Raw genomic sequence first — 12,252 nt, forward strand, 5'->3', positions numbered from 1 at the left:
TAATGGCAAGAGCGAGACGCGATGACAGTATGATAATATAACTGAGCGCCCTCCAACCTAACAAGGCCACTGGCCATGACAATATCCCCTCCAAATTCCTCAGAGACTCAGCAGCCGCCATCACCCCAGTCATCACACACATAATAAACCTCTCCATAAAAGAGGGACACGTACCCAAAGACTTCAAAATTGCTAGAGTAAGGCGGCCGGGTAGCGCAGCGGACTAAGCGTCTGTCTACCACCGCATAGACACTGGTATCGAATCCGGCTGTCAGCGGTGCCTCCGGCTTGGCCGGTCGTCATACTGACACAATTGGCAGTGTCAGTGGGTGGGAAGCCGGTGGGTGGTATCTTGGTCGTTGTAAACAGCGACTCCTACAGGTCGGTCAGGGCACCTGCACAGCAAGGGAAGGAACTGGTGAAGGTAGTGTGATCCTCCCACGTGTTACAGCAATGAGAGTCCGTGCTGTCAGGTGAAAAGAGGCAGCTGGCTGTCTCCTATGTATCGGAGCCTCAGAGGAAGCATGTGATAGACTTCAGGGCTCCCTAGACCGGCAAGTAGGGGGCAAATGCGCGCAACGACCAGGAAGGGGAGGGGGGAATTGGCATAACGACTAAATTGGGATGGGAGAAAAGTATAGAAAAATACGAGGAGAAAAAGTAGATAAAAAAAAATTGCAAGAGTAACCCCCCTGCACAAAAACGGCAGCAAATTGGGCCCAGGCAATACCGCCCTGTTTCTATTCTTACCTCCATCTCGAAAGTCATGGAAAAAAATAGTATACAAACAGGTCAAAAAGTACCTTGCGGAAAAAAATCGAATCTACGAATTCCAATCTGGCTTCAGAACATCCCACTCCACTGACACATGCCTTCTCTATTTGAACGACCACATCAAACAAGAGGTGGACATGGGCAAATACTTCTGTGGTGTTCCACAAGGAACCATACTAGGACTGTTACTGTTCCTAATTTATGCAAATGACATGTCATCAGCTTGTGACTGCAACTTGTTCCTGTTCGCGGACGACTCAGCCCTGCTGGTCTCTGACAAGAACAAGTTACAGGTTGAAAAAACCCTCAGCTCGGAAGTCGGCAGAATCTGCACCTGGCTCGCTGATAACAAACTATCATTACACCTGGGTAAAACAGAGTCCATTCTCTTTGGTTCAAATAACAAACTCAGCAAGAACACACCTACTGAGAGAATGGCGCTGCAACGACCGGCTGCCTTTCTGTTCGCTCCGTCGAGACTGTGCTTACTTTTGTTAATATTTATAGTTTTAAGAGTTTTGTCTGTACCAACAGTAGGTGCATTTAATGTGTATGACCGTCAGTCACTTATAGACATCGGATTACGGGAAACTTACCGATTGGATTACTCACTGGACCAGCTTTCCGAACCGCAACAATGGCCTGAGGAGATTCTCCGGAGAATGGGACCAGATCCTTTGTTCCTTGATCCCAGGAACAAAGGAACCAGACGGCGTGGGAAGAGAGCTGGGATCCGTAACAGGCTGAGATCCAGACGCCACCGAACGCCATTGCCCAGTATATTGCTAGCCAATGTACAATCAATTGACAATAAACTGGATGACATCCGAGCAAGGATTCAATACCAAAGAGACGTCAGAGACTGCAACGTTCTCTGCTTCACCGAAACGTGGCTCACGCCGGACGTTCCAGACCACGCTATCCAACCAGCCGAACACTTCTTTATCCACCGCAAGGATCGTACAGCAGAGTCCGGTAAACAACGTGGAGGAGGTATTGCCTTCATGTTTAACAACAATTGGAGCGATCCAACTAACGTGAAGGAATTATCCAACCACTGCTGCCCAGACCTGGAATATATAACCATCAAGTGTCGTCCTTTCTTCCTCCCGAGGGAGTTAACGGCGATCATCCTTGTAGGAGTGTATATTCCACCGCAAGCCAGTAACAACGTCGCGCTCTCCAGACTCCACGACGAGGTAAATAGAATACAAGCGGCGAACGTTAACGCCGCCATTTTAGTGCTGGGTGATTTCAATAGCGCCAATCTGAGAAAGGTATTGCCTGACTTCTATCAGCATGTGACTTGCAACACCAGAGGCGGTAACATCCTAGATCACTGTTACACGCAATTTAAAGGTGGCTACAAGGCTCATTCTGATAGTGGCTTTGGTAAATCAGATCACGCGTCCATCTTTCTTTCACCAATGTACAAACAGAGAATCAAAAGTACTCCTGTAGTCTCGCGAGAGGTGCAGAAATGGGATTTGACGTCAGAGGAGACGCTCCAGTCTGCGTTTGACTGCACAGACTGGAATGTGTTCCGCGACACAGATAACATTAATGTCTACACGGAGACAGTGCTGGACTATGTTTGTACTTTGGTGGAAGAAACAATCCCCACTACCAAAATGAGAGTTTACCCAAATCAAAAACCCTGGGTAGACAAATCCGTCCGTGAAGCTCTGAGAGAGCGCACCAAAGCATACAACGACGGCCTAGTGGCAGGCAACATGAATGACCACAAGGTGGCGCGATACAACGTAAGGAGGACAGTGTCAGAGGCCAAACGGCGCTACAGGGATAAAATTGAACTCCAGTTTGAACAAGCTGACTCTAGAGCTATGTGGCAGGGGCTCAAAACGATGACAGACTACAAAGGCGCCTCCCTCAAACTGAACAGTGACATCTCCTTAGCAAATGACCTCAATACCTTCTATGCGAGGTTTGATGCTGGTAACAACAACACCAGCTCACAAGCCACGGCAATGGGGGGGGGGGGGGTCGGCTGCTGATGGAGGCGCAGTGTTCAGGGTAACAGAGCATGAGGTGAGGCGGACCTTTAAAAAAGTGAATATCAGGAAGGCAGCAGGTCCGGACGGCATCCCCGGCCGCGTCCTAAAAGTCTGTGCCGACCAACTGGCCCCAGTATTCACTGACATATTTAACCTGTCCTTAGAACAGGCTGTCATCCCCACCTGCCTGAAGAAGTCCACTATTATCCCTGTACCCAAAAAATCCAAGCCTGCTTGCCTCAACGACTACCGCCCTGTAGCTCTCACCTCCATAGCCATGAAGTGCTTTGAGAAGCTAGTAAAGGGCTACATCTGCTCCTCCCTCCCCATCAACATGGACCCCCTGCAATTTGCACACCGCCCCAACAGGTCCACGGAGGACGCCATAGCCCATGTGCTGCACACAGCAGCATCACACCTGGACAAGAGGCAGGGGAACTATGTGAGAATGCTATTCATCGACTACAGCTCGGCATTCAATACCATAGTCCCCTCCATACTCATAGCCAAGCTCAGGGACCTGGGCTTGAACTATGACCTCTGCCAGTGGGTCTTGGACTTCCTGACTGGCAGACCCCAGGTGGTGAGAGCAGGCAACTGCACCTCCTCATCCATCACCCTCAACATAGGGGCCCCCCAGGGCTGTGTTCTGAGTCCCCTCCTCTACTCCCTGTACACACACGACTGTGTGGCTCAGCGGAGTAGCAATACAATCATCAAATTTGCTGACGACACAGTGGTGGTGGGCCTGATCTCTGCCAACGACGAGAGGGCCTACCTGGAAGAGGTCAAGGTCCTGGCGGGATGGTGCCAGGAAAACAGCCTCTCCCTGAACGTCAGCAAAACAAAGGAGATGATTGTGGACTTCAGGAGGTCGGGGGTCAAGGACTACAGCCCCCTCAGCATCGACGGGGCACCGGTTGAGAGAGTCAACAGCTTTAAGTACCTCGGAGCCTACATATCCGAGGACTTGACATGGACCACACACATTGACAGTGTTGTGAAGAAGGCACGACAACGCCTCTCCTTCCTCAGGCGCCTAAGGAAGTTCCAAGTCAGTCAGAAGATCCTTAAGAACTTCTACTCATGTACAATAGAGAGCATCTTGACCGGCAACATCACCTCCTGGTTTGGGAATAGCACTGCACAAGACCGAAGCAGACTACAAAGAGTGACACGTTCAGCCGAACGCACAATTGGAGGGGGGCTCCCCACCCTCCAGAACATTTACAACAAGCGTTGCAAGGGCAAGGCTAAGAGAATCATTAAAGACTCCAGTCACCCGAACAACTGCCTCTTTGAACTGCTGCGGTCAGGCAAGTGATACCGGAGTCTCAAGGCGAGCACAGAAAGACTCAGAAGAAGCTTCTATCCCCAGGCCATCAGGCTGCTAAACGAACAATGAACACTACACAACAACAACCACCAAACGCACATAGCACACACATCCACACGCACACACTCACTTTAAACAAACACACTGCAGCACCCACTCCACACACTTTATAGCACACACCCACTTTAAACAAACACACTGTAGCACCCACTCCCCACACTTTATATTTATTGATGAAGGATTGCACTACAACCCGTACACCTTACTGTAAATTGTACCTAAATTGTACCTCATCCCATTTCTGCTTTGCACTATATAGTACTGTACATTAGTACACTGCATAGTATTGTATATTATATGGTAACTCAGAACATTGTACATATGTCTATACCGAACACTGTGACCTCATTTTCTTCTTCTAAATTACATGCTATACTATGTCATTTGATACTATCTTGTCTAGCACAGTCTCTGGAGCGTAACAGTAAGAAGCATTTTGTATGAAAGTATTCTGTACTTCTGTATGACAACTATTAAAGAAACTTGAAACTTGAAACTTGAAAACCTAACCCCTGCCCACTTTGACAACCTAGGATGGCTTAGAGTAGACGACAGAGTACAGCAACTTGCAATGGGCCTGGTCTACAAGATTCACTACACCACTAAGGTACCCATGTACATGTCAAAATACTTCCCAAAGGTCAGTGAATACCACGACCACAACACCATAGGGAGCTCCACAAATCATGTTAAACCCAGATTTGGCTCAAACAAGGGACTAAACATGTTTTGCAATTATGCCACATCAATGTGGAACGCCCTACCCACAGCTGTAAAGGAATGTGAATCACTACCCTCTTTCAAAACCACTATCAAAGAGCACCTACAGGAGACTGCAATTCAAAACTGGCCCCTGTAAATGTCCAAACCTCCAATGTACAGTTTCCCCCCCTTCCACCCCGCCTACCCCACCCCCCCAACCACCTGCAATGTACAGTTTACCCCCCCATTCCCACCTACCCAAACCCCCCACCCCACCTACCCAACCTCCTCCAATGTTTCTTCACCCTCAAATGTATATACTCTCTTTTTAGAATTTTTTTGTACTCATAAACAGTACTGTATATTTGTAGATCTGGTATGTCATAAATGTCTAGATGTAACAGTACTGTCTATCTGTATATCATATATGTTATGATGAATAGAAAATGGGGGACCCTGATGTAAAGACGAAAGTCTTTCTCTGGTCTGCATACCCTTAACAATTGTGTGTATTTAGCTGTACTGTATTGTACCCATTCTGCAATCTGTTAATACAATTTTCAATCAATGGAGGCATGTGTTAATTACAGCTCAATTAAATTATAAGGTAGCAGTCCCTATAAAACAAAGTATTGCTATTTCTTCATCTAACGTAATTTACATAATTTCATTGAGCTGTATTAACACAACACAAGGATTCAACCAATGTCCCTGATGACATCATTGGTGGCCACATTCAAACTAATTTAACTTTACTCTTAATAACCATCAAACTAAATGAATGTGTGCAAAACGGTTGAGAGTTTTTGGATGTGCGTGAGATTATGTGCAAAATAAATCAGCATTGTTTTTTTTTTTTTTTTTTGCAAAGTGCCCCTTACGATTTTTTTATATCTGCGTCCGTTGCACTTCTGTTTATTTCCAGTGATGCGTAGTAATCTATATCCATTGTTGACTGAAAGGAAGAACTAAGGGGGATATCGGTGTAGCTTTAGTTAATTGCCTTAGATTACAAGTATTCTCTCAAAATCACGTTTTCAGCCGATGCACCAGCTTCTCATGGACGATATAACAACACAGCTGGTTTGGTTGCCAGGGACTCACCGAAATGGTTGCTAGGGGAAAAGCGTACCGGACCTTCTGTTTGTAGTCCAGAAGTGCATAACTGCGCATGCCCAACTAAATAAATGAATATTTATTAGTTTACCATGCACATTTTATGATAATCATGTTTTAGATTCAAATGTTTTGGCATTATACAGCAGACGTACAAGTACAACGAAAATAAGTTTGGCATCCAACCAGAGTGCAAATGTAACAGTAAAGTGCAATAGTAATACACAATGTACAGGTGATTAAACTGGATATATAACATTATATAAATAAGTACTACTGAGTGATAGTGCTAATCAGATATATGTACAGTGTTATTGTATTGTTACGTATAGTGAAACAGGTATAAAGACACTATGGTAGTAAGTCATAATACTTTACGTACATAAACATAAACATAAACATACGTACATAAAAGGGACTAAACATGTTTTGCAATTATGCCACATCAATGTGGAACGCCCTACCCAAAGCTGTAAAGGAATGTGAATCACTACCCACTTTCAAAAACACTCTCAAAAAACACCTACGGGAGACTGCAATTCAAAACTGGCCCCTATAAATGTCCTAACACAACCCCCTCCAATGTACAGTAAAAATGACCAAGTATGGTCTTGTCAATATTCCAAGGTACAGTTTTGCTTGTACAGTTGTACAGTGTCCCCCACCCACCCCTCCTACCCCCCCCCCCCCACCCACCCAACCACCTCCAATGAACAGTACCCCCCCCCCCAACCTCCTCCAGTTTCTACGTCAATTCGTCAAATGTATATACTCTTTTTTCTGGACTCTTTTCGTATCACAAACAGTACTGTATTTGCAAATCTGGTATGTCATGAATAGATGTAGCAGTACTGTCTATCTGTATGTCATGTATGTCATATATGTTACGATGAATTGAAAATGGGGGACCCTGATGTAAACAAGACGAAAGTCTTTCTCTGGTCTGCATCCCCTTAACAATTGTATGTATTGAGCTGTACTGTATTGTACCCATTCTGCAATCTGTTAATAAAGTTTTCAATCAATCAATCAATCAATCAATCACATAATGTATAGAGAGAGAAATTATTAGGTATATTCAACTATATATTCATGTTTTAGATATGTAAATACCGCCTCAGACTCCGAGTCATGAATATTGATTAAATAACCTGAGACACAGTACTGTGGAGATTTATTTTAATATTAATATCGGTGGTCGGAAATCTTCCTCCTTCGCCATCTTAGTTGTGTTCGTCCGTAAAACCGAGTACAAGCCCCGAAGCCCCGCCTCAAACCTAGTACAAGCCCCGAAGCCCCGCCCAGACGTTGGGCTTGCGGCTCTGCAGATATCCCCTATTGGAGTTATGTGGCAGCCAGACGTAACTGCTGTAGTGTTGGACCCTGGCTGGCTAGCTAGCGTTAGTTAGCTAGACATGTGTCAAAGTGACTGTAACGTTAGCTAACTAGCTATAATTATTGAGTTGTATTTACCCCCAAGTATTCGGAAGCCTAAAGGACTTCCGCCGGTTCTACGAAAGTGTGAAACGTAGCAAATGTAGCTAAACGTTGGCGAGACATTCCGAGCTTTAAGAACTTGTTGGCTAACGTTAGCATTCGGCGAGCTAAGCCCCGCTAGCTCCTCTCAGCCAGAGTAACACACGGCTCGGTTTACACAGTTAGCTACAGTCATGTCTGCGGCTGGAGACTTCGGGAACCCGCTGAGGAAATTTAAATTGGTCTTTCTCGGAGAGCAGAGTGGTAAATTCGACATTTTCACTACTCCTATCTAGCTATCTGCATGCGTCTGTTTGTAGCCGGTGTTCGCTATTGAACTGGTAAACTTGTTAACCTTTATAGCTGCTGTCATGTTGAGAGTAACGACGTCAGCGGGTTGTGAGCTAAGTTAACGTTAGCTGCTTGTTAAGCGACAACACTTTAGGACACACTGACTGCATGTAACAGTGTTATAAGTTAAATGTCTTATCAATGCCTCGTTTGGCTTTGGCTCAAACTAGTGGACGGGCTCCACATAAGTTTGCCAAGCGAATCTGGACCATACTGTTTATATTTGGGGGGCTGCTGCCATTAGCTACGTTAGCGAGCTGTGATGGAGCTAATGTTAGGCAGCTAATTTAATAATGTGTTTTTAGTCCGCCTCTCTGACGTGTACTGCATTCAAAGTAACATTGACAAGTAAACTATTCTAATGTTACTGGGTTTTGACCCATTTATCCTACATAGTTGATGAGTTCAAACTGAAGACCAGTGTGTCTGGTACCACAGCACTTTAAAAGTTCTGACTGGTAACATGCTAAATAATCATGTAATACAGCGAGTTAGGATCTGGCCTTACAATGAACAAAACACCTGTTCAGTCATATTTGTAATTCCCGGAAATTCTTACTGTGTGTTTAAATAATATTATTATAATAATATATGGACCTTACAGGCTTATTGCCTGGGGCGTGTGTTGTGGAGAAAATGTATTTCTACTAGCTTTTTAACCGCTTTCACTAGTGGGATTCACAAACAAAACACATTTGTGGTAGGCTACTACATCACCCACCATTTTATGTTACTTTGGTTGCAAAAGGTGATTTCCCTCTTGGGTAAGCTACTAAGCTGTCAATTACACGGTTGGCATGTTTCCGTTGTGGTCGTAGGCTAGTCTTAACTAAAATATTTCAGTTATATCTATATTTGTCCTTAAAAACGTTTCATCATCATTGTGTTTCCGTCATCTCCTGATTTCATCATTAAAAACCACTCCTTGTGATTTGAGACACACCCTGCCAGTGTGAGGACTTTCCTGCTTTACTTACTAAAGCATGCACACCCACACTACTCTGTCAGGGACAGTTGTTACAGCATGCAGGACATTCCAGACTGATATAATTGTCCACACTGGTTGGCTGTGATTGCAGTGCTACTTTGACTTACACTTGAACACGTATCAATGCTGTCTTTGTACTTTAAAGCTGACACACTTCGATCGGTATCGTATAATTCCCACGCTATCTCCATGTTACATCTTTGCTGATGAACACCTGCTATCTGCCCCAAGGGGTTAGTTTTCAAGAAAATGTTGCACAAAGCGATAATTTAGCTGACACAGCCTTCCGAATTGGAAGGATGTGTCCACGTTTCATTTGGCCTGAAAAGCATGATGACATAGGTAGCTTTTCTCTGGTGGTCTGTTTACAGCCTAGATAATGTGGTGTAAGTAATTTTAGGGAAATGTGTTCAAAATTCAGAGAAGACTGATTACCCTTTTTCAATGCGGGACAAAGGTGAAAAGGGGTGTATTATTATTTTTAATTTGTGTGTCCTAATGATTATCTGGCATACTGACCTGTCAACTGTGATGAATGTGTTCTTATGTTGGCTTTTCTTTTTTTCTTCCTAGTGGGGAAGACATCACTGATTACTAGGTTCATGTATGACAGCTTTGACAACACTTACCAGGTGAGACTAGCACCTCATTCAGCTCACTGTCAACTCAAGCTTCTGGTCATGCCGGTACATTCTCATCACCTCCAATAAAAGGGGAACTACACTAATTTTCAGGGCTTTCCCCAGGATTTTCAAACAAGATGGTACTGAGTCACAACTCTGAGAGGCAAACATATTTGCAATAAAGAAAGCCATTTGCTGTAATTTTCAATAAAATAGCAAACTCAAGGGTAAGTTCCAAATAAGTTTAAGTTATTTAAGTAGAATGTATAAGGATGCACAATAGTTTAATGTTGAACATCAAAACACACGCACACATGCACACACACATACACACAGTAGAATACACACATACACAGCATGTGAATACTGTATACTTCATCAGAGCACATATTTAGCATTTTTTGATTATATATTAGATTTAGTTTATATATTGTAACTATATTTATTGTAGGGCAAATATAACTGAGCAGGGCATACATACCCTCTTGCCCATATGCGCATGTCCAGAGTTAATTATATTGTATAGTCTTTAGACTGCCTTTTTATTCAAATTTTATTTTAACTTCTCCACTGTACTATAATTCTGTGACCTGTACCTGTATGTCTTCTACTACCTGTACCTCCCCTCCCCCCTCCCCATGCTGCTATGATGCCTGAATTTCCCCAAGGGGATCAATAAAGAAATATCTTATCTTAGAACAGAGGACTGAGCAATCGCATATTAGATATTAGACAATGATGCGTCTGTTTCTAAGGCCCAAGCTTAAACAAATTTATACATTTTCTTTTAAACACATGGTGGCACTGCGCCTCTATACCATTGTTTAGGGAAAGCCCTGCATGTTAGATGTTATTGTATGTTATTCAAGCTCCAAAATGTATGTTGTTGTATTATGTTATTCATATGGTCAAGGACAGGCCAATCAATATTTGTGCAAATGAGTAACTTTTTAGCCAGAGTTGTCTACGTTTATAAATATTAATTACACTGTTCTAGACCAAAGGGATGACACATAGCCTATTTATTTTTAGAGAAGTAGCGTTACATTTTCTTACCATCTGCTTTTTTTCTCATTTTCAGGCCACTATAGGAATAGATTTCTTGTCAAAAACCATGTATCTTGAAGACCGAACAGTAAGTGATTTGTACTACTGCTGCTAATACTATTTAGTAATAAATTCCATGATAACTGTCTTTTTCATATTTGAGAATTGTTTTAAAAGTCACCATGAAATGGCATTATTATCATGTTTCATTTCCAAGGTTTGATGCATTTGTGAATGAAACGGGCTGTCTGGGCGGGACCTAGTGTGGGGAGGGACTTGGTTGAATATTGACCAAAGATAGGTGGCAAAAATGGGGAGTGTCTGCAATTTTAGCCTTCAGTCCATCATCGAGGACCAATGGGACAAAACATCCTTGTGATCAGAGGTGGGAAGTGAGATGTGGGATTATTTAAAAATCGATGCTGACTTTTGGAGGTAGATTTTATTCATGCCCCTGAGTGCAGAATGGGTCTATGACAAAAATATCTTCCATGAGAAGAGAAGAGTAAAATTTGTATGTAAAAATACAAGGATATACAATTTTAGATGGAGTTTTGGTATATAGCTGCACATTGCATCCAGCCACGTGAAGTATCAAGACATAAAGCAAAGTCGTTAATCACTTCATGGTGACTTTAATGAGTGTGATGCACATTGTGCAAGAAACTGTGTGTGTGTATTGGTATGAGGAAAGTCACTGCCGCAAAGACACAAACACGCATGTGCTTGTTCACCATATGGGGAATCTGTACTTCAAAAAGACGTTATTTTGGGAGAAAATAATATCTGCTACTTCTTTATCAAGGTTTGATTATTTATTTTGGAGGGGTGCTGCATACTTAAACGTTTCTTTGGGTTTGATGACCCAACGGAACTGAGAGCAGATCGTGTTCTTTCCCTCTGACCACTGATGTCATTCTGAAGTACACATTTCCCCATAGAGCCTGAAAATGTCCCCCCTCCTCTGCTTGTTTCTGTCTTCAACACAGTCGTTCCTCCTCTCCTTCCTTCCTTCTCACCCTGTTCATTCTGCTCACCCTGTTCATTCTGCTCACCCTGTTCATTCTGCTCACCCTGTTCATTCTGCTCACTCTCATGTTGAAATTAAGCATCTTACTTGATCAAGAGAGATGTGACAAGTATTCCCCTGGACCACGCAGCTCACTACCTGCATGCAGCTCTCTCTCTGCCTGTCAGTCCATCTCTCTCTCTCCCTCCCTCTCCCTTTTCGCCATTAATATAAGTTAATTCGTTTTTCTTCACTCCTTTTCCTACTTACTATATTTTTCTTTATTCCTGTCCTTGGTTCTTGTCATTTTCTTCATCTTTTTGTACCCCCAACACCCCCCCCCCCCTCTTTTATCCCCCCACCCCAACAGATCAGGTTGCAGCTGTGGGACACGGCTGGCCAGGAGCGTTTTCGTAGCCTCATACCCAGCTACATCCGGGACTCTGCTGCTGCCGTTGTAGTGTACGACATCACAAGTAGGTAGACTTAACCCACACCTCTCCATCCCAACTATCCCCTTTTACCACCATTAGATTAGATTAGATTAAAATGTATTGTCATCGTACAGCAGAAGTACAGCCTGGAAAAAAAGTTTGGCATCCAACAAGTGCGATTGTAATATACAATGTATAAAATATAAGGGTATAGGATTATATCCAGGTATATTCAGACGGTTATGGATATATATATATATATATATGCTGTAAATATAAATGTATATATACAGCACTATTGTACATGCTATCATATAGAGT

The 12,252-nt window shown here is 43.3% G+C and overlaps 2 protein-coding genes across 3 annotated transcripts in view; one reads left to right on the forward strand and one right to left on the reverse strand.

Annotated features, from left to right (window-relative positions):
* Positions 1 to 5,836, reverse strand: part of dnajb13 (DnaJ heat shock protein family (Hsp40) member B13) — a gene marked incomplete at both ends in the record, with an annotated part of 33,054 nt that extends 27,218 nt beyond the window's left edge. Inside the window, one exon of the mRNA XM_084320442.1 lies at positions 5,769 to 5,836. Coding sequence (XP_084176568.1) covers positions 5,769 to 5,836 — 68 coding nt within the window. The remainder of the gene's footprint in view (positions 1 to 5,768) is intronic.
* Positions 5,837 to 7,358: 1,522 nt separating this feature from the next.
* Positions 7,359 to 12,252, forward strand: part of rab6a (RAB6A, member RAS oncogene family) — a 54,892-nt gene continuing 49,998 nt past the window's right edge. For both annotated transcript variants that reach the window (XM_084320659.1, XM_084320660.1), the window contains exons 1-4: positions 7,359 to 7,743; positions 9,392 to 9,450; positions 10,523 to 10,576; positions 11,868 to 11,973. In XM_084320659.1, the coding sequence (XP_084176785.1) occupies positions 7,674 to 7,743; positions 9,392 to 9,450; positions 10,523 to 10,576; positions 11,868 to 11,973 (289 nt within the window). In that variant the 5' untranslated portion in view covers positions 7,359 to 7,673. The remainder of the gene's footprint in view (positions 7,744 to 9,391; positions 9,451 to 10,522; positions 10,577 to 11,867; positions 11,974 to 12,252) is intronic.

Source organism: Notolepis coatsorum (assembly GCF_963971535.1).
Source record: "Notolepis coatsorum genome assembly, chromosome: 8".
In the NCBI taxonomy this organism is placed as follows: Eukaryota; Metazoa; Chordata; class Actinopteri; order Aulopiformes; family Paralepididae; genus Notolepis; species Notolepis coatsorum.